At 36.8% G+C, this 27,382-nt stretch overlaps 1 protein-coding gene across 4 annotated transcripts in view; it reads right to left on the bottom strand.

Annotated features, from left to right (window-relative positions):
* The window catches only part of AMPH (amphiphysin), a 247,059-nt gene that overhangs the window by 79,812 nt on the left and 139,865 nt on the right, over nt 1-27,382 (bottom strand). For all 4 annotated transcript variants that reach the window (XR_004433135.1, XR_004433134.1, XM_033193703.1 and 1 more), the window contains exons 6-11: nt 18,853-18,960; nt 17,350-17,435; nt 8,628-8,703; nt 7,927-8,009; nt 5,433-5,571; nt 3,745-3,873 (exon numbers count right to left, since the gene is read on the bottom strand). Coding sequence is in view for 2 of the 4 variants with exons in the window: in XM_033193703.1 (XP_033049594.1) it covers nt 3,745-3,873; nt 5,433-5,571; nt 7,927-8,009; nt 8,628-8,703; nt 17,350-17,435; nt 18,853-18,960 (621 nt within the window). In the remaining 2 variants the exon portion in view is untranslated. The remainder of the gene's footprint in view (nt 1-3,744; nt 3,874-5,432; nt 5,572-7,926; nt 8,010-8,627; nt 8,704-17,349; nt 17,436-18,852; nt 18,961-27,382) is intronic.

Raw genomic sequence — 27,382 nt, forward strand, 5'->3', positions numbered from 1 at the left:
AAATCAATAAAAAAGAATGGACAAAGCCTTCCTGACATTTGGGACAATATAATGCAATGAAATATTTGAATTATTGTTGTCCTTGAGGGCCAAGAGAAAACAAATGAGCTAGAAAATCTATTTAATGAAGTATTAGATTGAAAACATCCCAAGTCTAGCACGAGACCTAGCCATCCAGATATAGGAAGCCCAAATATCCTTAAACAGATATAATGCAAAAAGGTCTTCTCAATGCTATATTACAGTCAAACTATGTACTAAGGCAAAAATAAAAGAGAGAATACAAAGAATGGTAAGAGAAAAGCATTTGTTTATTTATTTAGTCAGTTTATCTTTTAATTTAATCTGTTTTCTTTCAAGGCTATTACTAATATGTGAAGTTTTGTGACTGTCATAATGTTAATTGCTTTCTGGTCATTTTGTGTGTGTGTGTATACATGTTGCATATATATGTCATACAATGACATACATGTCACCAGGGTTTGGTAGTATACTGCAGTAGTACCATTTGAGTCTTTTCTCTTCCTCATTTGTATGTTTGGTCTCACAAAATGATTGCGGAGGGATGGAGGAGGTGGGCAAAGGTAAAATACTACCTACTGGAGACTATGTTCACTATCTGGGTGATGAGATCATTAGAAGCTCAAACCTCAGCATCACGCAATGTCTCCATGTTACAAAACTCCACATGTATCCCCTGAATCTATAATAAAATAAAAATAAAGAAGTCTCCCAACAAACAGAAGCCTAGAACTAGTTGAATTCACAGCCCAACCCTATCAATATCAATCCTCCTAAAACTATTCCAAAAAACTGAAGAGGAAAGAACTCTCCCTAACTCATTCTACAAGGCCAGCACTATCTTAATACCAAAACCAAACAAAAGCACAACAACAAAAAGAAAACTATAGGCAAATATTCATGATAAACATAAATGCAAAAATCCTTAACAAAATACTAGCAAACGAAATCCAACAGCACATCAAACAGATGACACACCACGACCAAGTGGGATTTATATCAGGGATATAAGGATAGTTCAACTTAAGCAAAACAATAAACCTAATACATCACATCAAGAGAATTAAGCACAAATCTACATGATTATCTCAACAGATAGAGAAAAAGTATTTGATAAAATTCAACACTGCTTCATAATGAAAACTCTCGATCAACTAGGAAATAAAAAGAACTGACCTCAAAATAACAAAGGCCATATATGACAAGAGCACAGGTAGCATCATAGTGAATGTGGGAAAAGCTGAAAGCCTTTCTTCTATGAACAAGATAAGGATGCCCACTTTCACCTCTCCCATTTAATATAGCACTGGAAGTCCTAGCCAGAGCAATCAGGCAAGATAAAGACATAAAAGGCATTCAAATTGGATAAGAAGAAGCCAAATTATTCCTCTTTGCTGACAGTATGTCCTTATAGCTAGAAAAAAACAAAAGAATCCACCATAAAAACCTCCTGAATTTGATAAATAAGTTCAGTAAAGTTGCAGGATATAAAAAAAATGAACATACAAAAATCAGTAGCATTTCTGTACACCAATAAAGAGCTAGAAGAGAAAGAAATCAATATGGCAAGACCATTTACAAGAGCTACAACAAAATAAAATACCTAGGAACACATTTAGCCAAGGAAGTAAAAGGTCTGTGTGAGGAAAACTACAAAATACTGATGAAAGAAAATGAAAAGGACAAGGATCAGAAAAATTAATATTGTAAAAATAATGATCATGCCCAAAGCAATCTACAGATACAATGCAATGCCTACCAAAATACCAACAACATTTTCAGCAGAATTAGAAAAAATCATAAAATTTGTATGGAACAAAAAAAGAGACAAAATAGCCAAAGCAATGCTGAGCTAAAAGAACAAAGCTGGAGGCATCACATTACCTGACTTCTAAACATATTACAAGTCTACAGTAACCAAAACAGCATGATATCAGTATAAAAATAGACACGTAGACCAATGGAACAAAATACAGAGTCCACTAATACATCCACATTTTGACAGCCAACTGATTTGCAATAAAGGTATCAAGAGCATATAATGGGGAAAGGACACCTTCTTCAATAAACAGTGCTGGAAAAATTGGATATCCATATGCAGAAAAATGAAACTGGATCCCCGTCTCTCCTGATATATAAAAATCAACTCAAGATGAATTAAAGGCTTAAACATAAGACCCAAAACTATAAAACAACTAGAAAAGTACATAGGGAAACACCTCAAGACATCAGTTTAAGGAAGATTGCATAGATAAGACCTCAAAAGCACAGATAACTATAATAATAATAATAGAAAAAAAGAGGCTATATTAAACTAAATTGCATCTGCACACAAAGGAAACAATAAATAGGGTGAAGAGACAACCTGTTGAATGGGAGAAAATATTTACAGACTACTCATTCAACAAGGGAATAATATTCTGAAGGTACAAGGAACTCAACTCAATAATTAAAAAAACAAATAATCCCATGAAAAAGTGGGCTAAGGACATAAATAGACACTTCTCAAAAGAAAACATACAAATGGCCAACAGGTATACAAAAACATGCTTAGCATCACTATCAAGGAAATCTAAATCAAAACCAAATTGAGATGTCATCGTACCTCAGTTAGAATGGCTATTCCTAAAAGAACAAAACATAACAGATGCTGGCAAGGATGTGGAGAAAAAGGAACTCTTATACAATGTTGGTGGGAATAGAATTGGTACAACTACTACAGGAAACAGTAGGGAGATTCCTCAAAAAAACTAAAAATAGAGCTACCATAAGATCCATCAATCCCATTATTGGGTATTTATCCCAAAGAAAAGAAATGTGTATATGAAAGGAATACCTGCACTTGCATGGTTATCACAGCACTATTGATAACAGTAAAGATAGAGAATCAACCAAAGCATCCACTGATGGACAAATGGATATAGAAAATGTGGTATATACACACAATGGAATACTATTGAACCCAAAAAGAATGAAATAATATTGTTTGCAATAATATGGATGGAACTGGAGGACATTATGTTAAGTGAAATGAGCCAGGCACAGAAAAGACAGATGCCACATATTACTAATATATGGGAGCTTAGAAACAATCAATCTCATGGAGATAGAGGATAGAATAATAGATACCAGAGGCTGAGAAGGATGTGTGGGTGGAAGGAGGAGATAAAGAGAGGTTGATTAGTGGATGCAAACGTACAGTTAGATTGAACAAATAAGACCCAATATTCAATAGCAGATTAGGGTGACTATAGTCAGCAACAATGTACTATGTATTTCAAAGTAGCTAGAAGAGATGACTTGAAATGTTATCAATGCATAGAAATGATAAATGCTCAAGATGATGGATACCCCCAATACACTAACTTGATCATTCCACATCCTATGCATGTAACAAATACATGTGTCCCATAAATAAGTAAAATATTTAGTATCAATACAAAATTTTTTTAAATAAAATAAATTCTTCATTTTATACTTTTCACATTTTTTCAATTTTCTGTAAGTATATACTACACTTAATTAAAAAAAAGATAATTTTCAAATACTGTTCATCTCCCATTTAGAATGCTTCAGACTAACCAAGTAATGAAAACAAGCCTGAATGACAATTTAAATTATATTGTTGGTTCTGGCACATGCCACTTTCTTTAGGGCTAGCCCCTGAGAGTCCTTCCACCATGGGACTTTCATGGATATCCCAGCCCTGAACCAGGCACTTACCTGGGAAGGTGTCGTCACACTGATTTCTGGAACAAAGTTGTCCTCAAAGAAACTGATGATGTTCTCCTGCTGCAGTTCCTTTGTCGGGGTGACTTTAGGTAGAGGTGGGACAGGAGGCCCTTTCCTTGTCTAGGAAGCATTAAATACAAACATAAATCCAGTCAAAGACGATGTGTCAGACATGAAGGAAGGTTACATGAACAGAGCCACGTGGACAGATTGAGCTCTGATTGAAACTTGTATCTGCATATAGCAGCAAGCCTATCTGATTCAGGTAAAGAATGCTGTCTACTTGGGAGGCTCTCTGAGCCCTGATAAGCCATGGTTCAGGGGAAAAACAAAACTGAGGCTCTAAGAGTCCATTCATCTCAACTCAAGTACAATACACAGAACTGCAGGGCCAGGTACGTAGACTTTTAAGGTTAAACTAGGACAATACCCTCTTCTGAACTAAACTGAAAATAATTTCTCATTTCAGAAATAAATTAAAATTTCAAAACTAAAGCAGTTTTTCATTTGAATTGGTGAGACCAGCGGTAGGCAGCTCACATTTCACTTTCCATTTATGGATTTCGAAAAGTAGAAAACTTTAAAGATCTGTTTAATACATGTATCTTCCCAAGACCTTCCTTAGTTCAACTACATACAGATGGTCCTCGACTTACGATGGTTCAATCTATGATGTTTTTGGATTTCAGGAAAGTGTGAAAGCAATAGGCATTCAACAGAAAGTGTTAAGATGCTCTCTCATGAGGCTGGGCAGTGGCAGTGAACCACACTTCTCAGTCCTGTGATCACGAGAGTAAATGATTGCTATTATGTTCTACAGTGTACTATAATCAGTAAATTACACAAGGTATTCAGCACGGTTATAAAATAGGCTTTGTGTTAGATAACTTTGTCTAACTGTAGACTAATGTTAAATGTTCTCGGCACATTTGAGGTAGGCTGGGCTAAGCCATGATGCTCAATAGATTAGGTGTATTTAATGCATTTTGACTTGCAATATTTTCTACTTATGATGGGTTTATCAGGACACAACCCCTTTGTAACGCAAGCAGCATCTGTACAAGAAAGCTTGAACTGGACTAGAGACTTTAAGCTTTTCCACAGAAATTTTCATTTTCACCCAACATAGGGAGAATAAAGGTGGCAGTTTTGCTCTACAGTTACCATGGCCCAGCCCTTACTGTTTCTTTTCAATTATTTGTTCAATACAGTTTTAGTAAGTGGCTACTCGTGTGAAAATGTGTGCACCAAAAATGTCCAGAGGTACCAAAAAATGTGAAATGACATAGAAACATAACTGCTTTTCTTGGCAGAACTTGCTAACTCTAAATCATTAGGAGAGGGAAGGTTTCATGCAGAGGGAGGATTTAAATGGAGCACTGAAAGAAAATAGTTTTGTAACAAGAGATGGGAGAAGAGAGAGCACGGTAGCCCGAGCATGCCGAGAACCTGGTAAGAAATCCCCAAAGACTTGAATATAGGGCATGTGAGGACATATCAAGTCCAATAAGAAGAGCAGGTGGATACCTTCATGACAATCACAATGCCTAAAGCCTCACATCTCAGTCTCCCTAACTGGAAATTTCTCTTAAAGACCTAGCACCGTGGGATTATCCTAGATGGGGCCACCTTCACCTTATCATGAGCTCTATCCCCGAATATATTTGACCTCTTCCTACCTGTGAAGGCGACCGAGGCCGTGCTGGTGCGGGAGATGCAGGTGCTAATGTATGATTTGGACTTGCTGTTGGGCTCGGGAGTGGTGAAGGCTCCTCAGGTGGTGACGGCGTCTTTGCAATGCGGAGAGGACCCGAATCACTAGAAGAACACAGGAGATTAGGCAAGGGGCCTTCCGAAGAACAGTATTCATCTGATCAGGGGCTTTTCCATCTCAGAGAAATCCTGAAGCCTAACAGGTACTGTCTGTTCTCCTGCTCTCCACTTCCAGGTTAATTCTGGTTCATTGCAACAGTGATGGTGACAACTGGTACCATTTGTTTGCACTACACAGGCCTCATTCATAGATTATCTCTTGTCTTCACAGTAGCCATGCTTTAATGTCCCCACTTTACAAGCAGTAATGTGGGGCATATAGAGTTTAAAAATAAAAACCCTAAAATCACCCAGCAATTTAGTGACTCTGAATTCAGGTCTTAGCAATGCAAGCCCTCTGTTCTTTCAAACAAGCTCTGCAAGAATCAGGTCCAAACATAAGCTGAATTGGTTTTACTAGTTTCGCTTTCTATTTACAAGAGACTCTTGTCATGTCACAATCTATTAAAAAATCTACTCTGAAAATTGTAACATTTTAAAAGGCAGCCTTAGGATAGTGTTAGTAAGGATTCTGTAGAAGTGCTTTCTAATAACATTTGGAAATAAACTCACTAATTATTTCTCTCTCTAGACCTTATAAATAACTACTCAACTCAGGCATCTTGAAATGTGCAACAAAATTAGATAAGACTCAGTTTCATTTACTAAGAACCCATCATGTTCCCGGCATGTGGCCAGACGCTCAGGAACAGCCCAAATGTGATGACTAAGAAGCACTTGGGACACATCCTACTCTCTAAGAATTTCTAAAGTCTACAGCTCAAAGAAACAGAGTCTGTACCCCAAAATAAAAGAGCATGTACACAGCAGCATGGTCTACATATTCTAAGGGCTGAGGGAACTGGGTCCTTTAGCGAGAACACAGACACGCCGCATGATTGGGGTTATATGTCAGCAATCATGGCCTCAGACGGAGACATAGCCCCAATCTAAGCTTAATAGAGATGCCACTGAGCTCACTCACCACCTCATTCTGCAGAGGAATGTCGAAAAAAATGAAAGGAACATTCATTAAGTGGTCATGGCTCCGCTTTTTCTTCACTGTATCTGATTCGGCAACATTAAAATTTTCAGATGAATTTGTCCCTTTCATTTCCAGGTAAGGGACCAATCCTTAATTTTCTCATGCACTTCATTTTTAAAACACTCAAATGTCCTTCTGATATTCGTATTCCAATCCTTCCTTTGTGCCTAGCCCATACTGAAATAACCATACTAAAAGCAGTAACTCTGCCTCTCCTATGTATTCGTTCAGGCAGTATCTTTCCCTTAGAAAGAGAAGATATACTACAGCTCACATAGTATAGAAACCATAGCAGAACCTATAAGTAGGGCTAATCCAAAGAGCAGGGAATAAGAAAATCAACAATCTCTAGAGGGATCCAAACATTAATATATGTAGAAGTTGGTTCATGTGTATGACTATGCGTGTTTTCATAAATGTATGAAAATAAGTGTTTGTATTAAAATGACAAATATAGAATGTCAGGACTGTATATTACCTTGGGAACCATGTAGTTCAATAGTATCTTTTTTTTTTCCTATTGAATTAAAAAACTGAGACCTTCAACCAGAGAGGTTTTGAACTTACCCAAGGAAGGCAAAGCAAGTTAACTGCAAAATCAGAAAACCGAAAGTTGGGTCTTCTGACTCCCAGCTCACTAGCCTGCATTCTCTGAGTACATAAAGTCTGCGAAGAATGGAATAAAAAGGATTCCACAATCACCGGAGAAAGCTGGTGTGCAGCCAAATGCCAGGAAGGTAGACAGTTCACCTACGGATCGCTGGGGCTCCAGGGTATTTGACGGGCACACTCATAATGCAACGTGCAATAAAACAAAAACAGTACAGTGTTCACCAGATCAAGAGTTGGAAGGTAAGAGGAAGATGAGATCTCACCTACTTCCTCTTTCCTTTCCCAAAATGGATTGATAAAAGATGTCAGCATCCATGATAAGAATCAGGACAAACTGTCATAAACTTTGGGAATTCCTTTCTTCTCCAGAGAAAATATTAAGTGCATAACAAATTATATATTACAACAAGCATATACATTATATATTAAAATTTCACACTGTTGCTATCAGGCCTCATGGAAAGGAAAGAGAGGCAGAGAGGCAGAGAGTCAATGCTGTTATGACAAGAAGAAGAATCCTGGTTGGGTCACTGAAGGCCAGAAGTAAATGTAAAAGCACTGAAATAAAATTAGTGTCAGCTGCTAGTGTGAAAAGGCTCCCATGAGACTTTTGTAGGATGAATAAAACAGTATAGGCTGGCCCAGAGATTGCAGAAGTTTTAACGAGCAGTACATTACGGGAGCTCCAATGAGCAGGGGCCTACCTGGGCGCTCCTTGGATGGTGAAGGCCTTGTCGGCGTGCTGGTCACCCAGTTTTGTCATTACTTCGTACAGCTTGTGGCAAAGCTAAGGGAACAGAGGCCACTTGTCTATTAGTCACATGTCATCCTTGTGCCAATTTAGGCTATCCTCCCCAAGAAAGAAATTGCTTATTGAGAAACTATACATTTTATTATAGTTTGGATAGCCTCAGGATAACTGAAATTCTGTATATGGTGCAAATTTAAAATCTATGTCAAAACTGAAACAAACAAAACACAAGTAAACAAAAAAATACATATTTTTTAACCAGAGTACAGCGCAGAAAACAAAAGCTTATTGTTTACATTGACTCCACCCTTTTGAACAACAGCAACAAAAATCAATCAACAACAGAGTTGTTGATTACCTAAATATTCTGAGACCAATTTTTCATTAGCGTAAAATACCACTGGGAATTCCAACTTTATAAACTGCCTGGTAAAAGAAACAACACTGTAAAACTGTGGCAAAATCTTCAAAAGATACAAAGAACTATGTGATTACTATGAAAACCTGTAGAAATGTTACCAAGGGTAATAACGCACTACTAAAAGAAACATACAAAAGGGTGAATTCTTTGGATAATTCTATCCCATTTCATTTGCTTCCAAAATAAACCTTCCCTTACTTTAGATTCCATATGCAAAAATAATCATGACTCACCACCGCAATTTCCTTATGAAACTTGGCTTCAAGGCTGGAGACGTTTTTGAAAGTATTCACATAAAATCCAACTCGTCTGCCATGTGGAAATACAAAGAGGAAAGAAGAGAGAGGGAAAGACCAGTCAGCAAAAATAATTTTAATAGCAATGAAATGTATGAAAACCCAGGTTTCTTTTATACCATTTTGAATAACTTTGGACCACATAAAATACTGAACCCAAAGCAAGCCCAACATTTCCTCGTCTGTTAATGAACGAAACCAAGTATCTTTTGGCATAGAGCATGACCTCTCCTAAAATTCAGTTACTGCCTTAAGACAGTGATTCTCAAACCTTAGTGTGCATGAGAACCACCTGAAGGGTGTGTTTCTGATCCAGTAGGTCTGAACATGGAGACTGAGAATTTGTATTGCTGGTGAGTTTCTAGGTGATAACCGACGCTGCTGATTCAGAGACAATGCTTATGGAACCACCGCCCTGAGAACTTACTTATATTTTAGATAATGTTTCTTGCTTTCGAGATTTGAGAAGTTCATTATTAATTTTTTTTTTTTTTTTTTTTGAGACGGAGTCTCGCTCTGTCGCCCAGGCTGGAGCGCAGTGGCCGGATCTCAGCTCACTGCAAGCTCCGCCTCCCGGGTTTACGCCATTCTCCTGCCTCAGCCTCCCGAGTAGCTGGGACTACAGGCGCCCGCCACCTCGCCCGGCTAGTTTCTGTATTTTTAGTAGAGACGGGGTTTCACCGTGTTAGCCAGGATGGTCTCGATCTCCTGACCTCGTGATCCGCCCGTCTCGGCCTCCCAAAGTGCTGGGATTACAGGCTTGAGCCACCGCGCCCGGCCTCATTATTAATTTTTATAAACTATAAATGGTCTAGTTATTATTAGGTGTTTGGGTTCTGAAATTTGTTTCATAGAGGGAAATAAAAAACACATAAATTAATTCCAATTGTTCATCAAAAATTAGAGCGTGTCATCACTGAGTAAATGAAAACATAAGCTGCCCATTCATAATAGCAACGAGATTAACTTCTTCTATGGCTTATCTTTACTTACATCCCTAACATATTTGACTTAATCTTAATTTTCTATACTTAAACAATGATCATGTGACCCTGATTTCATATATTTTTCTTTTAATTGATTTTAAAAGATCATATATTTATTCATAAATACACGAGTATATACATATTCATATGCATACAAATACACAGGCATATAGACATCTATTCATTAATAAAGAAAATCCTCCACAGTGTGTTTGGGAAATGGTAAGCCCCTAGGAAGATCAGACCAGAGCCTGGGAGAGGAGAGCCTAGTGAGGAAGCAGATGGTTCTCTGAGGCAGAGGTCCTTGCCAGACCATGAAGCACAGCATTTATTGGCAGGCAGTGGGCAACCCCTAGATGTGTTTGAGATAGGGCAAAGGAGAAGACTTGCACCTGTATTTGAGGAAGCTAATTAAGGCAGCAGCTTGACAGGCAAGGAGAGACCCTACAGGCTACCTGTACATTATGCAGGGGGACCCCACTCTCAGTGTTTGCACAGAAGTCTCCTGGGGCACTTTGAGTGGCAACTCATGACTCCTTGTCCAGGGCCCCAGTCAACTGAGACAGTAATTCTTAACACCTTTCTTCCTTCAGTTACTCAACAAAGGACCTATCCAACTCTGGGTACATGCATAGGGGTAGGTGAACACGTCTCTAGGAACGTACAATCCAGTTAGAGAAGCACCCAGAGGGGCTGCTTGATGAATATATGCTCTGTTTATACTTACAATGGAAATGTGTATGTGTGTGTGTGTAAGAGAAATAAGTAGATTTTATATATATTTGAAACAAACAGATTATAAAACCACATGGGAATGTTAAGTTACAACAAGAAGGCATACATGATTAAATATCAAAAGTGAGTGGATATGGCAGAAACAGAGAAACTGAGAGTAGAGGAGAGAAATGGGCCCTGTGATAGCTGCAAACACCTGCTTAAGAGGACGAACTTGGGCTGCAGAAAGAAGGGTCCACTTTAAATAGAAGGTGGGTACAGATGGAAGAGGTGTGTAAGTTGAACTTCATTGGAGAGTATTATTTTATTTTTATTAATTTTTTCTACAGTAAACAAAACCCTAAAGAATATCTATGATTAAGGTTTTGTACACAGCTTATTCATTTCCTTAGACAGATTTCTTGAAGGTATTTGCTGGTAAAAGGAGTGAACCAAATAGGCATTGATGTTCACTGTCAAACTGCTCCCACCAGACTGGGCCACGTATAGTCCCAATTACCTTATATACGAGGTAATTGAACATTACCTTACATACAACCTTTATAAATATAACAGCCAAAAGTTGGCATCTCACTGACTTTTAAGTTTGTATTTCTTTAATTAAAGTTAACACTTTTGTTCATTTATTTACTGTTCATTTGTATTCCTTGTGAATCACCTATTCAATTTTTTTGTTATTTCTTAGTATTGTTCTTCTTATCATTATGTAATGGCACTTCTATTAAACATATTTAACTTGGATGCATTAGGCAAAAACATAAAAGAAGTCCCATTCTTCTATATTTCAATTTTGTTTTCTGATATACAGCGTATCTTAAGTTGTCAAATCAATTATTATCCTGAGAAAATGGTGTAGTATCAGAAATATCTTATTTAGAATAACTAAACATGTATGTTTTTCTAATATTTTGTTTTTTAATTTAGAAATTAAATTAACTAGCATGGATTTAATTACGATAAAGTGTCCAACATTTTTGATACAACTGATAGTGATTTTCTCCAATTTATGAAGTCGGAGATCCTGCAAAGAGGGGAATGCCTTTAACTAGTTCACTATTACAGCCCCAGCACCTAGTACACAGTAGGCATGAATAAATGAATAAACTCCATAAATGAATAAACAAGCCAGTGAATGAAGAAACTTGGCACCCATCCCACTACAAGAGCACATTCTGATGTGACCCTAGCTTGTAAAAACCTAACGTATCCAGCAGTAGAATATACAGACACAGAGTACCAGAATACCAGGCTCTTGATTCTGATAGTATCTGCTTAAGTTTCATTTGGCACGTTCTTTATAAACAAGGGACTCTGAGACATCACCATTTCCCCAAATGTGGCATCCTCAGGACCCTTCTGATTATCTGTCAAAACCAACTTAATTTCTTTATTAAGATGTTTCTTTGTTCTCAGAAATAAAGGAAAAATTAAGTTGAGCTTATCACAGCTACAGTTTGCAGGCCTGAGCACTCTCCCCTCTGCAATGCCCTAAGGAAATCTGTCTCCCTGGAGGGGAGTCTCAGTGCTTCCCCCAGACCCTCTTGCAGTGGAGGAGGCATCCCCTGCTGTCCCTCACTTACCATGGAGATGGAGTATGAGCAAGAGTTTTTCCCTAGCTCTCTTCCGATCCTCTAAGCTCACTCCATTCTGGGATTAATGGCACTCATATATAACCTCTTCAAAGCCTAATATCAACCTCTCAGCAACACTCCTCAACCCCAACCACAATCCACAATGGCATGCCTCATGGTTTCCCCTCTCTCCCTCACCAAATTCTAACACTAACACTGTAGATCTCGACAACCATATGACTATCCAGCCAAAACATGAGCCCTCTAACTAGTGACCCCAGCATCCTATTTATACACATTCTGCATTGGCCTCTGACATCTTGGATCTTGCCATGACTCACAACTATTTCACCTCTGAAATGGGGCAGATCAGTGGCCCACCCACTAACCTAATTTCCTGGGCCATGAGCTCCTTCATTCATTCATTTCCATTCCACCTGCTTTTTTCAAAACCTCTGTGAGATCAATGTGCTTTTCTTCCAGGCCATTACCCTTGATCAGTCTGAACATCCTGCTTTATCAAGCTTGGGCCCTGTGGTGTACCCCCCAACACACTCTGGCCAGTCCTATCAATATCCTTCCTCCTTGTCCTGATCCCGTTTGCCCCACATATCCTCAGTCCTAAATTATTCCACCTTTACCACAGCTATGCCATCTTCTCAAAATGACAAAAGTTGTTTTTAGAAAACTTCCCTTGCCCCCTAATTTCCCTATACCGGCTGCCACAGTTCCTCAGGCCCATCATAGTTAGAATCCTCAAAATAACAGACACCATCACCTGTTGCTGCTTTCTCATCTCCAATGGAGTCTCCAATGCCTATAATCAAGCTTCTGATTCCAACATCTACTGGAACCCCTCTGGACGTTTACCAAAGGTGATGCCTCTTTAGTCCTCATCTGCTTGATCCCTCTATTGTAAATGATACTCCTGGCACTCCTCATTTTTAAAATTCTCTCCATTCTTGCCTTTTTGAGATATCCCTCTGTCATGGCTCCTTCTACATCTCCGATTAATTTTTGGAAGGCTTTTCCACAGTCCCCTCTTCTTTTGCACATTCCATAAAATATTGGTGCTCTCAAAGGTTCTGCTTTGATCCTCATCTTGCCATTTGATCTATCTGACCATCTAATTCATCAACTATCATGGCATCATTACCACCCATATGGTAATGACTCCCAAACCTTTCTTCAAGCTTTAGACTTAGCTTAATAGACATAACTTTTTGAATTTCCTAACGATTCTTCAACTCAACATAAATAAGCCAGATTCAATCTTGCCAAAATTTCCTTTTCTTTATATATTGTCTATCTCTTTGAGAGACCTCCCTAAACATCCAAACTATAGTCTGAGTTACCCCATCTCATGTCACTCTCTACTAAATTATCCTTTTTTAAAAAAAATTTTTTCTGCATTGAACTTATTGCCTGATATCTTATTTTTCATTTCTTTTAAAGGTAACTGCCTTTCCCTGTCCTTCAATACAAGCTCCAAGCAAACAAAACGTTTCAGTACAGAATCTTTAGCATCTAACAGAGTTCTTCACACACAGTAGATGGTCAATAAATATTTGTTGAATGAATGATAAATGTATCTGATCCCTGTCTTTCTCCTGCTTCATCACCACAAGCCCCTCCCAAACACTATCACTCTAACCTTGAGTTACATCAGACCAATTAAAGTTCCATGAACCCAGATATCTGCTTCAACACACAGGCCTTTATTCATACTCTATGTCAGTCTGGCATATCCTTTTCACTAAATGGTGGCTTTACTAATTTTACAAGATTTACCTCAAGAATTCTCTTTAGAGTCCTTCCTTCTTTCCATCTCTATCTATATAATCTATAAGCTCCTTTAAAATCTGCAATCATATTCTAGTATTTCCTTTTTTAAAATTGAACCTGCATCCCCCCTAAGCAGTAGTTCATTTCTCCTTCATGAACTACTAATTTTTGAAGATCAGTTTAAATCCAAAATGTTGAAAGTTTTCTACATGTGGCAGTAATGGAGGAATAGAGAAACAAAAAAGATATAAGGCAGACAAATCAATTAGCAAAATAGTAGACAGAAAGCCTACATTATTGGTAATTATATAAAGGCAAATGGACTGAGCACAGCAATCAAAGGGCAGAGGCTGGCAGAATGGATAAAATACACACAGATGTGCACACACAAATGATCCAACTAAATACTGCCCACAAGAGACATGCTTTAGAGTCAAGATAGGTGGAAAGTTTAAAAATGGAAAAAAGAATATTTCATGAAAAGAGTAATGAAAAGAGAGCTTGAATGGCTATAGTAATATCAGACAAAATAGTCGAAATTTTTAGAGACAAAGGACAGTTTATAAAGATAAAACAGTCAATCCATCAAGAAGATACACCAGTTATAAACATATATACACCTAACAACAGAGCCCTAAAATACATTAAACAAAAGCTGACAGAAATGAAGACAGAAACAAGGCAGAAGATAGTAAGGAAATAGAAAACTTGAACAACATATAGTCGACCTGAACCTAACAGGCATATATAGAACATTCCACTCAACATTCTGAAGGATTATGAATAGTTTCATGCATTAAAAACTAATATGTAATATGTTTATTACTCCATGCCCAGTAATATGTATTTCCTCAAAGAAGGCAAAGAAGATACAAAATACTAATTTCAATTTCAAGGTTGAGTAATATGGTTTGTTAAAAAACATATGTATTTATAGAATAACTTGAAAAATTATGACTGAATGCAATCTCATTTTAGATAAAGAGAGGCCCTAGATAAAAGCAGCAGGATTTACAGGAAAACAAAACAAAACACCAAAGTGTTTTTAAATGCTACCTTTAGGATTTACAAGCTTAACAATCTTAGGCAAGGTATTTAATGAATATGATCTTTAGCTTCTCATCTGTGAAATGGAGAGATCTGTAATTGTAATGATTAGAGGTTATGTATGTAAAGTATGTAAAATGATACCTAGCAAATACAAAGTATTACAAAAAATGATCTTTTGTATTCAGCACAAACAATGCACACAATTATTATGGTTGAGTAATCTGGATTTCATCAAGAAGTATGCTACATAGAAAGGAAGGCTTAAGTCAGGTTTTGATCAAAAGGCAGGATCTGGATTGAAAAACTAGTTTTGACCGATGTTATTTCCTAAGTGCCAGAGTGAGACATTAGATTGATTTCAAAAGTATTGAAACATTTATACTGTGTATGACCAGAAAAGGGGAAAGGCTTCTTTCCAAAATTATCCCTCAGATATTCCCTTTGTTCTTAAGTCCCTACAAAGTCTTTCATGCTACAAGACACTCCAAAAATTACTTTACTTTGAATAACCAAATACAATTTAAGAAGGGCACAAAAGACTGAAATAACATCAATGCTAGTTTTGGATGTAGTAGAGCTCACTAGAAAAATCTTAGTTATATACCCAATACATATTAAGGCAAATAATAAATATCTGTCTCTTGAAAATTCTGGCAATTTCCCCAAAGTTGCATAATTGGCACTGGCAATTTCCCACGTTATTATCTCATAATTGAAAGCTTTGAACACTGTGGTATCCAAGTCTTTTTGAAGATCAGTGTAAAAAGCAATTAGGCAATTACATTAGAAATCATAAAAAATTCCTTTACAGGGGAAATAAAAAGAATAACTGTCTTAATTGTATGTAAATGGCAACTTATGTTTGGAACTAAATATCTGTTGAAGATGAAGATAAGCTCTGGAGAACTACTAGTTGAGGTGATGAGTGTCTTAAGTGAGGACAAAAACACTGATGCTAAAGATACATGTAAAGATTGAATAAAAGTATTCCATGAAATGTTAAAGCAAAAAAGTAGTATCTGTATTTTTTTAAAAGCCATAGCATCATATAATTTTTGATTTTAAATAAATGTGAATAACTAAATAAATTCAAATCATAAATAGATATTTGTTTTATCTCTATCCCTAAAAGTTGTATACATTCAGGTTGTTTAAATCCTCTCTGGAGGAGAGAAGAGGTCTTCTTTAGGCACATACAGTGAGGTCCTAAGGAGGCCACAGAGATGTTAAGGTGGAGCTTCTGAAAGAAAAGGTGTACAGGAAGAGGTCAAAGAAAGAAATGTAAAGGCAAGACTACTATCATAATCCACAACAGGATGACGAGGGTTAGGGTGTGGACAGTGGGACGAGAGAAAGTTAGGGCGATCCAGAAGCCCACACCAAAAAATGATGGATTGTTTATTTTGATGGCTCTTTCGTTTCTTGTAGGTAACAATTCCAAAGCTTTGAAGCTTGGGAGCCCAGAAATAAGGGCACACACACACAAAAAGAAAGAAATGCAGATGTAGAGAGAATGAGTAAATTCAGATGAACAATGACATAATTTCGCATGTTGGACTTTGGGTGATGGCCGGACATTGAGGTAGAAACTAGCCAAAATTTCATACAGATATTTCAGTAGTTCAGCGAGAAACACTGCGTACCTTTTATTGGCAAAAATTAAAAACACTAGAGATGAACTCAAAAATGGGCAAACTCCAGTATAGACCCTCAAAATGCTTACAATTTTGGCGGGTAAATAGAAGCTCTGGAATTTGTATATAGGAAGGCTTTCGAGGCAAACCCATCTAGTTGGAAGTTAGAAATAGAGGACCTGATTTAAAATAACATGGCATTATTTTAAGTACAATTCTGGCTAATTTGGGGTAGGAGCATGAGGATGCTGATAGAGACTGAGGATCATAAGGTACTATTTCATCCAACAACTTCTTTGTTCTACCACTGAGTAGGAAAAACAGAACAACTATCTTAAAATGCACTTAATTCCACGAGAAATGCAGAGTAATGTGTAAATAAGAGTATCTGGTGCTCAAAATACGAATATAGTTCAGATTTAAAAGTCAGGGCTGAAAGTAGAGCCTTACCATCTAAGCCGGATGACTAGATGAGCTCTTGGAATAAAGGAAGTTCCTCCAAGAACTGAAAGGACATTATTGTAAGTTTCAAGATGAGGGACAGTCTTCCTAATGCCTCTGATTGAGATTTAGGTCTCCACTTAAGAAATTGATCGAGGTCTAAAATTGTGTCATCCTATACGGCAGCTACTACCACAGGTGGTTATTTACATATAAATAAATTAAAACAAAATAAATTAAGTTTAAAATTTAGTTCCTCCTTTTTAATCCCAGCCATATTCCAAGTGATCAGCAGCCACTAGTGACAAATAGCTACCATACTGGAAAATACAGATAAAGAACACTTCCACTGGACAGTGTTGAAGTATCACAGCAAAAATAAAGACAAGATAAGGGATATTCACTGACCTTGAATTTCTAAAAGGAACATGTGCAACCTGTAAAGAAATATTTATACCTTGACCATAATGATGGTAACTCTTCTTGTAAGTCAACATTAAACTCTTCAAACACTTTCTGTGCTTTCTGAAATTCTTCTTCTGCCTAGGAATGAAACATAACATGTGTTTACACTAAGAAAGACCATTTCTATACACAACAGCATCGTTTAATATAAAAGAAGAATAGTTTTATGGCATCTTGGAAACATTTTGAGAAGGAGAGTAGTTGGTTAAAAGCATATCCTTGTTTTTCAATTAAACAGGAAACACTAAGAATCTCTAAAACTGGAAACTGGATTGATTACAGTGGTTGCTCTTGCAGTTTCTGGCTGAATCATTTATTCTACAAAAATGTGTTAGTTGCCTGCCATGTAGACAGCTCTGCTATGGATACTGAACATGAATGCATCCCCAGCAAATTCCCAGTCTAGTGGAAACTCTAAATAATTACATTACAGGATGTATTTACAAAAGGGACTTACAATGTGTTATACAGCATGCTATGTGGAAGGTGGTGCTGAATCCTAAAGAATCAGAAAATGTTTGCTAAAGGAGGGGGTAGGAAAGACATTACAATACATAAAGGTGGAATGCCTTGAAAAGGAATTCTAGCTTACCATGTAAACTTATCAGACTGCTTTACTACTGTGTACCTCACAGGTTGTTTTGAGTATTAAGGAAAGTTAATGTAGATGAAGTGTTGAACAGGGTGCCTGGTATCTAGGAGGCCTCTCATGAAGGGCATTTATTATTGTGAACTGCTCAGAAACTGTTGTGTAGCTCTGGCTCATGGTATGTTTATGGAAGAAGGCGAGGAGGGGAAAGGAGACTTGAAAGTTGATCAGGATGGACAGGTGAGTTATAGCCAAATTGTGAGGGTCTTCTATGATGTACTAAGAAATTTAGCATTTTTCGTAGAGGTAATAGAAACCATTAAAATATTTAAGCAGTGAGAAACATATCTTGATGTAGAAAGACCATTCAGACAGCTGTGTGTAGGCACATAGGAAAAGACAAAACTGGAAGAAGAGGGTGTACTTAGGAGATGAGTTCAGTTAGTCGGCATCTGTAACTTGCTGATATACATGGTGAAAGCTACTATAAAAACTTTTCTAACAGAAAATTAGTTTTATGCAAATCCACACATCTGTACTCTCAGACAATCAAAAGTCACCTCTGAAAATTTCAGCTTGGTGTCCCATCTGCATCTGCATTTCAGCACTGAGTGTGGACCACACGTACCTAAGGAAGTGCGGACACACTACTTTCTTTGATCCTGCAACATTGTAGGTCAAAGTTCATTCTGATCAAAATTTGTAAGTCAGTGTCCCCCATATGAACTGTACAATATAACGAAAAGCCTTATTTCCATTAAAAATAATAAAAAGCACTATGTTTCAGTTTAAATTCTGTTCAGTTTCCAATCTCCTTTTACAGAGGAAACACTTAATTTTAAAAAGCAAAGCTGCAACAGGTCATAAAATATGGAGAGTGGTATTGACCATGGGCTCAATCCCTACCTTAGAGATTCGACTCTCATCCTTCCTCTTGGAGCTCTGCAGAGCTTCCAGATGGTGGCGGGCACTGTCGTAGTCCACCAGCTTCCTGCTGCGCTTGGCGATGCGATTCTGTCAACAGGAAATGCACTCACTAAGAAAGAAGCGTGGACATAGAGTCTCCCTTTGACAGCCAGGTGCCAAAATGCTTTCCTTGTCCAGAGCTGCTGAGGATCTTGACTGGAGATCAAGAAGAGCTGGAGTTTCACTAGCTAAGTGACCCCTGAAAATCAGATGAACGCCTCCAATCCTTTGTGTGGAAGCCATTAGATAAATCTCTTCCCTTTTGATAATAATTAGGATAATCATGAGCAGCTGAGGGCAGTTTGCAGTCAACGACCAGAAAAAAATCCAGAATTGGTCAGGGAGAGAAGGCAAAACTATACTCTTCATTATTCTCTAGTCTAAATCTTTAAATGTTGTATTCTGAAGATAGTGGAAAACTATGTTAGATTTGGTTTTATAATTCTAATAACACTCACACCAACAGCAGTTCTATAAAAACAGATTTACTTCCTAAGAAATCTCTTTTCCTACAAGTGATTCTCAATACTTTGTTCATTAAATCCCTTAGATTAATGTGTCATTTGGAATAACTGATGGCCAAAGACACAGGGCCAAAGGCACAGATTGTGCTAATGGGCAAGCCCTTTCCCATGGGTCAACATTGGAAGCCATGAGAAAGTCTGAGAACAAGACATTCCCTTGAAGTGTGGATGCAAATGAGGTGACATATGGCTGCTAGGGGATAGGCATAAAGCCCTGCTCATTTCTATGGAACATTTCTACTTAACAACAACAACAACAACAAGCTTTAAGCTGCTTGAGGAGGGGGCACCAAACCCTTCTACCCACAGGTGCAAGCAAAGATCTACTGCTTCTGGGGGAGCAGTCAAAGCAAAACCAATGTGGCTCCGGTAGAGATGGAGAGCCTTCTGACCTCTAGATTTTAGGCAAAAATAATTGTTGTAGGCAAAAGGGTAAAAGAAAAAGTCTCAAGGGGCATAAAAGCTTCCTAGGCCCAAGACCTGACTCCTTGGGCCCAGGAAGGAGTGGACTGTTCCAACTTGGGCAGGGAAGGAAACTTGCTCAAATCCAACCACAGATATGAGGCTGACTTTGCCTAAAACAAGGCTGGGAAAGGATTTAAAACAAACAAATAAAACAAAACAAAACAAAAAACCCAAAAGCCCTAACTCCACTAGAAGCTATAACACTAAAAAACAAGCAATAGTGGCCTACCACTGGAGGAGGACAGTGCAAGGAGAGAGACCCCTTCTGCAATATACGCATACAAAGACAACTAAAATCTAATAAGCAGCAGCCACACTGAGAAAAACCCTCCAGGACCTAAGGGCCCCAAAATCAGGCTTCAACCTAAGAATTTGAAAATATTACAGACGTTAAAATATAAGTACAAGGCATTAGCAGTCTAAATCTGGAGGAATTTGAAAGCTGTGGTGCACTAAAGTAACAATAGCAAAAATAAAGCCCTAATCCAGCTCAGGTCCTGATTAATTGATTCCAACTGTCATATTAACGGCCTGATAAAAAGGCTGGCCAATTTTCAGACATAAATATGATTTCAGTACCCACTATCCCATACATGATGTCTGGCATTCAATAAAAAATTACAAAATACACAAAAGCAAACAAACAAACAAAAAACAACCCATGAGAAAAGATAAAGCAAACAACAGAGACAGACTCAGACATGACCCAGATGTTGGAAGTAACAAACGGGAATTTTAAAATGAGTATGACTAATATGTTAAAGTATCTAGTTTGAAAAAGTCAACAACAAAGATAATCAGATGGGGAATTTCAGAAGAGATATAGAAACTTTAATGGTCAAATAGAAATCAAATGGAAACACTAGAAATTTTACAAGTGTTATCAGAGAGGAAAAATTGATTCAGTGGGCCCATCACTAAACTTGAAAAAGCTGAGGAAATAAATAGTGTACTTGAAGACAGGTCACAATAAATTATTTCCATTAAAACACAAAAAGGAAAGAATTGAAGAAAAAAAGAGAGAGAGAATTGAGCATCTAAGACCTACAGTGCAATATAAAATGGTCTAACACAATATAATTGAAGTCTCAAAAAGAGATGAGAGAATAAGAAGCAATATTTCAAGAGATAATGGCGGAAAATTTTTTTAAATAATGAAGACAACCAAGTATAGATCCAAGAAACTCAGAGAATCCCAAAAAGGAAAAATACCAAACAATACACATCTAAATACATCATAGTCAAACTGCTTAACATCAAGAATAAAAGAAAAACATAAAATAAAAAGGTAAAAATTACAGGTTGCTAATCTTCAGAAACCATGCAAGCCAGAACACATTGGATGATATATTTACAGTACTAAAAAATAAAAGTTAAAAGAAATCTGCCAACTCAGAATTCCACACCCAGTGAAAATATCTTACAAAAGTGAATCATGACCCCAAAAAACTAATTACTCAAGGAAAAGTTGTAATGAGCTCTTCATCTTTCTGACGTGGAATAAACTGAGAAGACCAGCCAACATAATCTGTCATAATTTTATTTTAATCTTTCTGTATTTCGATAAATGTAATTCTGAATGTGCTTGTATTCTGAAATTACACGCTCCTAGACAGTGCGGCCAATTTCTAAATACAGTACAATAACTAAGATCTTCCAATTTTATTAATGATACTAAGCTTTAGCTCCTGAAACTCAAAAAACTTTCAGATGTTTGCTTCTCTAGTCAGTCACAAAGCCTTTATTTGCTTAGCTAAATCACACTATGAACATATATCATACGAATAATTTGAACAAGTTGTAAGCTGCTTTGGAATTTTCAGGTACAAGGATACAATTTTTCTGTAACCTTGTCTGATTTCTTAAGTATTGCTTTTAAGGAGATTAAATTACCATGCAATAAAGGTGATGGTAGCAAGAGGGAAGAATAGGAAGCCCTGGACTCTCCTTCCCCACAAACATACAGATTTAACACCAACACATGAATCAATTTTTTGTTTGTGAGACACCAGAAACTAGTTGAATGGCTCCTGAACCCTTGGCAAGTGCAAATCCAGCCACATTGAAACAAGCAGGAAAAGGGGAGATACTTTCTTGCTATCCCTAGCACAGTGCCATATAATCAAGAGGGAACCTCCAGCTCCCTGCTTCTCAGTGAAGAGTGAATAAGTAGGACTGAACATCTAGCATCCCAACTTTTCTGACTTCTACCCAAGGGAGTGTCTTCTACTTGCCTGTCTTGAATAGCTGACAGGTCCAGCATACACTAGTCCCCGGGTCTACAGAGAATAAACAGAGGTTTGAACATGCATGCAGGCACTTGCCATAGCTCCTCTCCCTTGCTCAGTGTAGAGCAAGCAGAAGGAAATAAACAAACAAATAAAAACACACTTCTAGGTAGTATGGCCTACTATAAAACTAGTTGCCACAGCCCCTCCCCTCAGTAAAAAACACCAAGGTCCCTGCTTCTATCTATGCAGGGAAAGAGTTAAGCATCCAATGATACAACTTTTGTGGGCTTCCCAAGAAAATGGCTTCCAAAGAAAATGAGTCTTGCTTGTCTCAGAGCACTGAAATGACCCAGGATTCTCTAGATGCCTAGGGGTTGCTAAGAACAAAGAAAGCAATCAGAATACTCAAAAGTTTGAGAGGCTTCTAAAATCTATGACTGGGATGATTGGTGAAGGTCTTCTCCTATATGGAGATAGTCCACAAAGATTAAAAGAGGTGGCTGTTTTGTCTAATGTGAAGATACCAACATAGAGAACCAAGGTAAATTTAAAAACAGGGAAATATGTATCAAACAAAGAAACAAAATAAATTTACAAATATCAACCCTAATGAAATGGAGATATATGATGTGCCTGACAGAGAATTCAAAGTAACTGTCACTCAGATCAGGATAATAATGTGTACACAAAGTGAGAAATTAAACAAAGCGATATAGAAAATATCAAACAGAAATGATAGAACTGAAAAATACAATAAGTGAACTGAAAAATTCACTGGGGGAGGGGAGTTCAAGAGAATATTAGATCAAGCAGAAAAGAGGATCAATAAACTCAGACAGGTCATTAAGAATCATTTGGTCAGAGGAACAAAAAGAAAAACAAATGAAAAATAGTGAAAAAAGCTTAAGGGATTTATGGGACACCATTACATGGACCAACTTATGCACTATGGGAATCCCAGAAGGAGAAGAAAAAAATAATCATAAAGCTATTGAAAGAAATAATGACAGAAAACTTCCCAAGACTGGGAAAGAAAATGTTCATTCAAATTCAGGAAGCCCAAAAACTCCAAATGAAATGAACCCCTAAAAGTCTACACAGAGACACATTATTTCAATTGTCAATTACAAATATGGAATTTCAAAACAACAAGAGAAAAGTAACTTGCTCACATACAAGGGAATCTCTGTAATACTATTAATGGACTTTTAGCAGAAGCAGGGAAGAAGGGAGTCAGATGACATATTTAAAGTGATGAAAGAAAGAAAAAATTGTGAAACAAGAGTACTTGTTTCTTGTATTCTTTTTTTTTTTTTTTTTTTTTTTGAGACGGAGTCTCGCTCTGTCGCCCAGGCTGGAGTGCAGTGGCCGGATCTCAGATCACTGCAAGCTCCGCCTCCCAGGTTCTCGCCATTCTCCTGCCTCAGCCTCCCGAGTAGCTGGGACTACAGGCGCCCGCCACCTCGCCCGGCTAGTTTTTTGTATTTTTTAGTAGAGACGGGGTTTCACCGTGTTAGCCAGGATGGTCTCGATCTCCTGACCTCGTGATCCGCCCGTCTCGGCCTCCCAAAGTGCTGGGATTACAGGCTTGAGCCACCGCGCCCGGCCTCTTGTATTCTTAAAGAAGAGACAAAGACATAGCTAGACAAACCAAAGCTGAAGGAGGTCATCACCATTAGGCCTACCTTGTAAAGAATGCTAAACAGATTTCTTTAACACGAAATTAAAGGACACTAAACAGCAAACAATAGCATAAGAAAGTATAATATTTGTTGGTAAATGTAAATATATAGACAAATACAGAATACTGTATTACCGTAACAGTGATGGGTGAATCACTTTCAATTCTAGTATAAAAGTCAAAAAGACAAAAATGCTAAGAATAACTGTAACTAAAAAATATATTTATGAAAACACAATATAAATATATGCAAATTTTGACAATATAAAGTATACATGTAGTGAAAATAAATGTGTAGAGTTTTTAGGGGTGATTGATGTTAATTTAGTTCTTAGCTTAAAATAGACTGTAATAATTATAAAATATTTTATCTAAATTCTATCATAACCACAAAAATACATATGGAAGGTACACAAAAGTAAAAGAGAAAAAAATCAAAGCATATCAATACAAAGAAACAACAAAATACAAAAGAAATTAACAAGAGAGGAAAAGAGGAACAAACAAATAATAAAACAAACAGAAAACAATGAACAAATTTGTAACAGTAAATGCTTTCCTACTAATAATTACTTCAAATGTAAGTTGATTAAATTCCCAGTCAAAAGACATAGAGTGGCTAAATGAATTTAAATTTAAAAAAAGATCCAACTATTTATTGTCTACAAGAGAGTCACTTTAGATTACAGGACACACATAGGCTGAAAGTAAAGAGAGATGGAAAAAGATATTCCAGGCAAATGGTAACCAGAAAAGACTAGGGATGGTTGTCCTTATCAGACAAAATAAACCTTAATTCCAAAACTGTCACAAGAGAAACAGAAGGCCATGTAATGATAAAAAGGTCAATCCCTCAGGAAGATATAGCAATTATAAATATAAAGCACCTATATATATAAAACAAACATTGACAAACTGAAGAAACAGATAGCAATATGATAATAATACAAAACCTTAATACTCCACTTTCAATTACAGATAGAACCACAATTTCTATTACAATTTCAATTATAGACAGAATATCAACAAAGAAACAGTAGACCTGAACAACACTATAGATCAAATGGACCTAACAGACATATACAGAATATTCAAAACAACAACAGCAGAATACACATACTCTTAAGTTGCACATGGAAGATGCTTCAGTATGGAAAGTATGTTGCGTCACAAAACAAGTCTTAACAAATTTAATAAGACTGAAATCATACCAGGTATCTTTTCCAAACACAATAAAACTAGAAATCAATAGCAGAAAGAAAACTGAAAAACTCACAAATGTTTGGAAATTAAACAACACAATTTTGAACAACCAATGGGTCCAAAAAGCTATCAAAATGGATACTAAAAAGTATCTCAGCACAAATGTAAACAAAAACAAGTAGTGGCAAAAGCAGTACTAAGTGGAAAGTTTTAGTGATAAATGCATACATTAAAAGGAAAGATTTCAAATAAACAACCTAACTCTACATATCAAGGAACTAGAAAAAGAACAAATGAAACTCCAAATTGTCAAAAGGAAAGGAAAGATAAAGATTAGAGTGGAAATAAGTGAAATAAAGATTAGAAAAACAATAGGAAAAATCAAGGTAACTATAAGTTGTTTTTTTGAGCAGATAAACAAATTTAACAAACTTTTATCTAAATTAAATAAGATAGAAGAATCAAATAAATATAATCAGAAATAAAAGGTGATACATTACAACTGATGCCATAGAAATAAAAAGGTTAAGAGACTAATATGAACAGTACATACTGGCAAACTGAATAATATAGATGAGACAGATAAATTACTAGATACATACAACCTACAAAGACCGAATCATGAATAAATGGAAGGCTTGAACACATCTTTAAGTAGTAAGGAGATTTAATAGGCAACCAAATACCTCCCAACAACAACAAAACCAAGACCAGATGGCTTCATTGGCAAATTCTACCAAACATTTAAAAAAGAATTAATGCCAATCATTCTCAAGCTCTTCCAAAAAGATCGCAAGGAAGAGAACACTTCAAAACTCATTGTTTGAGGCCCTGATATCAAAGTCAGACAAAGACACCACAAGAAAAGAAAACTGCAGACCAATATCATGATTAACACAGATGCAAAAAAGCACTACAAAATACTAGCAAACTGAATTCAACAGCAGATCAAAAGGATCATACATCATGACCAAGTAGGATTCATTCCGGGGATGCAAGAACAGTTTAACATATGAAAATCAATTAATGTGATACACCACATCAATATAATGAAAGATAAGAATTGCATAATCCTTTCAATAGATGTAGAAAATGCATTTGATAAAATTCATTACCCTCTCATGATAAAATGCTCAGCAAACTAGAAATGAAGGGAAATTACCCCAACATATCAAAGGCCATATATGAAAAACTTACAGTTAGCATCATGTTCAATAGAAAAAACTGAAAACTTTCCACTGACATCAGAAACAAGACAAGGATGCCCACTCTCACCATTTCTTTTCAATTGAAAAAAATTAGGCAAGAAAGAGAAATACAATTCATCCAAATTGGAAAGCAAGAAGTAAAATTGTACCTGTTGGCAGATACTGTGATGTTCTACATGGAAAACCCTAAAGGCTCCACAAAAAAACTGCCAGAACTAGTAAACAAATAAGAAAAGTTTCCCGATACAAAATCTACATTAAGTAATTACTTGCCTTTCATCATACTACCTGACTTCAAACTACACTACATGGTTACTGTAACCAAAACAGCATGGTACTGACTTCAAACTACACTACATGGTTACTGTAACCAAAACAGATATATAGACCAATGGAACAGAACAGAGGCCTCAGAAATAACGCCACACATCTACAACCATCTGATCTTGGACAAATATGACAAAAACAAGCAATGAGGAAAGGACTCCCTATTTAGTAAATAGTGTTGGGAAAACTTGCTAGCTATATGCAGAAAACTTAAACTGGACCCCTTCCTTACACCTTATACAAAAATTGACTCAAAATGGATTAAAGACTTAAATGTCAGACCTAAAACTATAAAAACCCTAGAAGAAAACCTACGCAATACCATTCAGAACATAGGCATGGGCAAAGACTGCATGACTAAAACACCAAAAGCAATTGCAACAAAAACCAAAATTGATGAATGAGATCTAATTAAACTAAAGAGCTTCAGCACAGCAAAAGAAACTATCATCAGAGTGAACAGGCAACCTACAGAATGGGAGAAAATTTTTGCAATCTATCCATCTGACAAAGGGCTAATATCGAGAATCTACAAAGAACTTAAACAAATTTACAAGAAAAAAACAAACATCAAAAAGTGGGCAAATGCTATGAACAGACACTTCTCAAAAGAAGACATTTATGTGGCCAACAAACATATGAAAAAAAGCTCATCATCACTGGTCATTAGAGACATGCAAATCAAAACCACAATGAGATACCATCTCATGCCAGTTAGAATAGCAATCAGTAAAAAGTCAGGAAACAACAGATGCTGAAGAGTATGTGGAGAAATAGGAACCTTTTTACACTGTTGGTGTGAGTGTAAATTAGTTCAATCATTCTGGAAGA

The sequence above is a fragment of the Trachypithecus francoisi genome, unplaced genomic scaffold, assembly GCF_009764315.1.
Source record: "Trachypithecus francoisi isolate TF-2019V2 unplaced genomic scaffold, Tfra_2.0 Lachesis_group4, whole genome shotgun sequence".
Lineage (NCBI taxonomy): Eukaryota > Metazoa > Chordata > Mammalia > Primates > Cercopithecidae > Trachypithecus > Trachypithecus francoisi.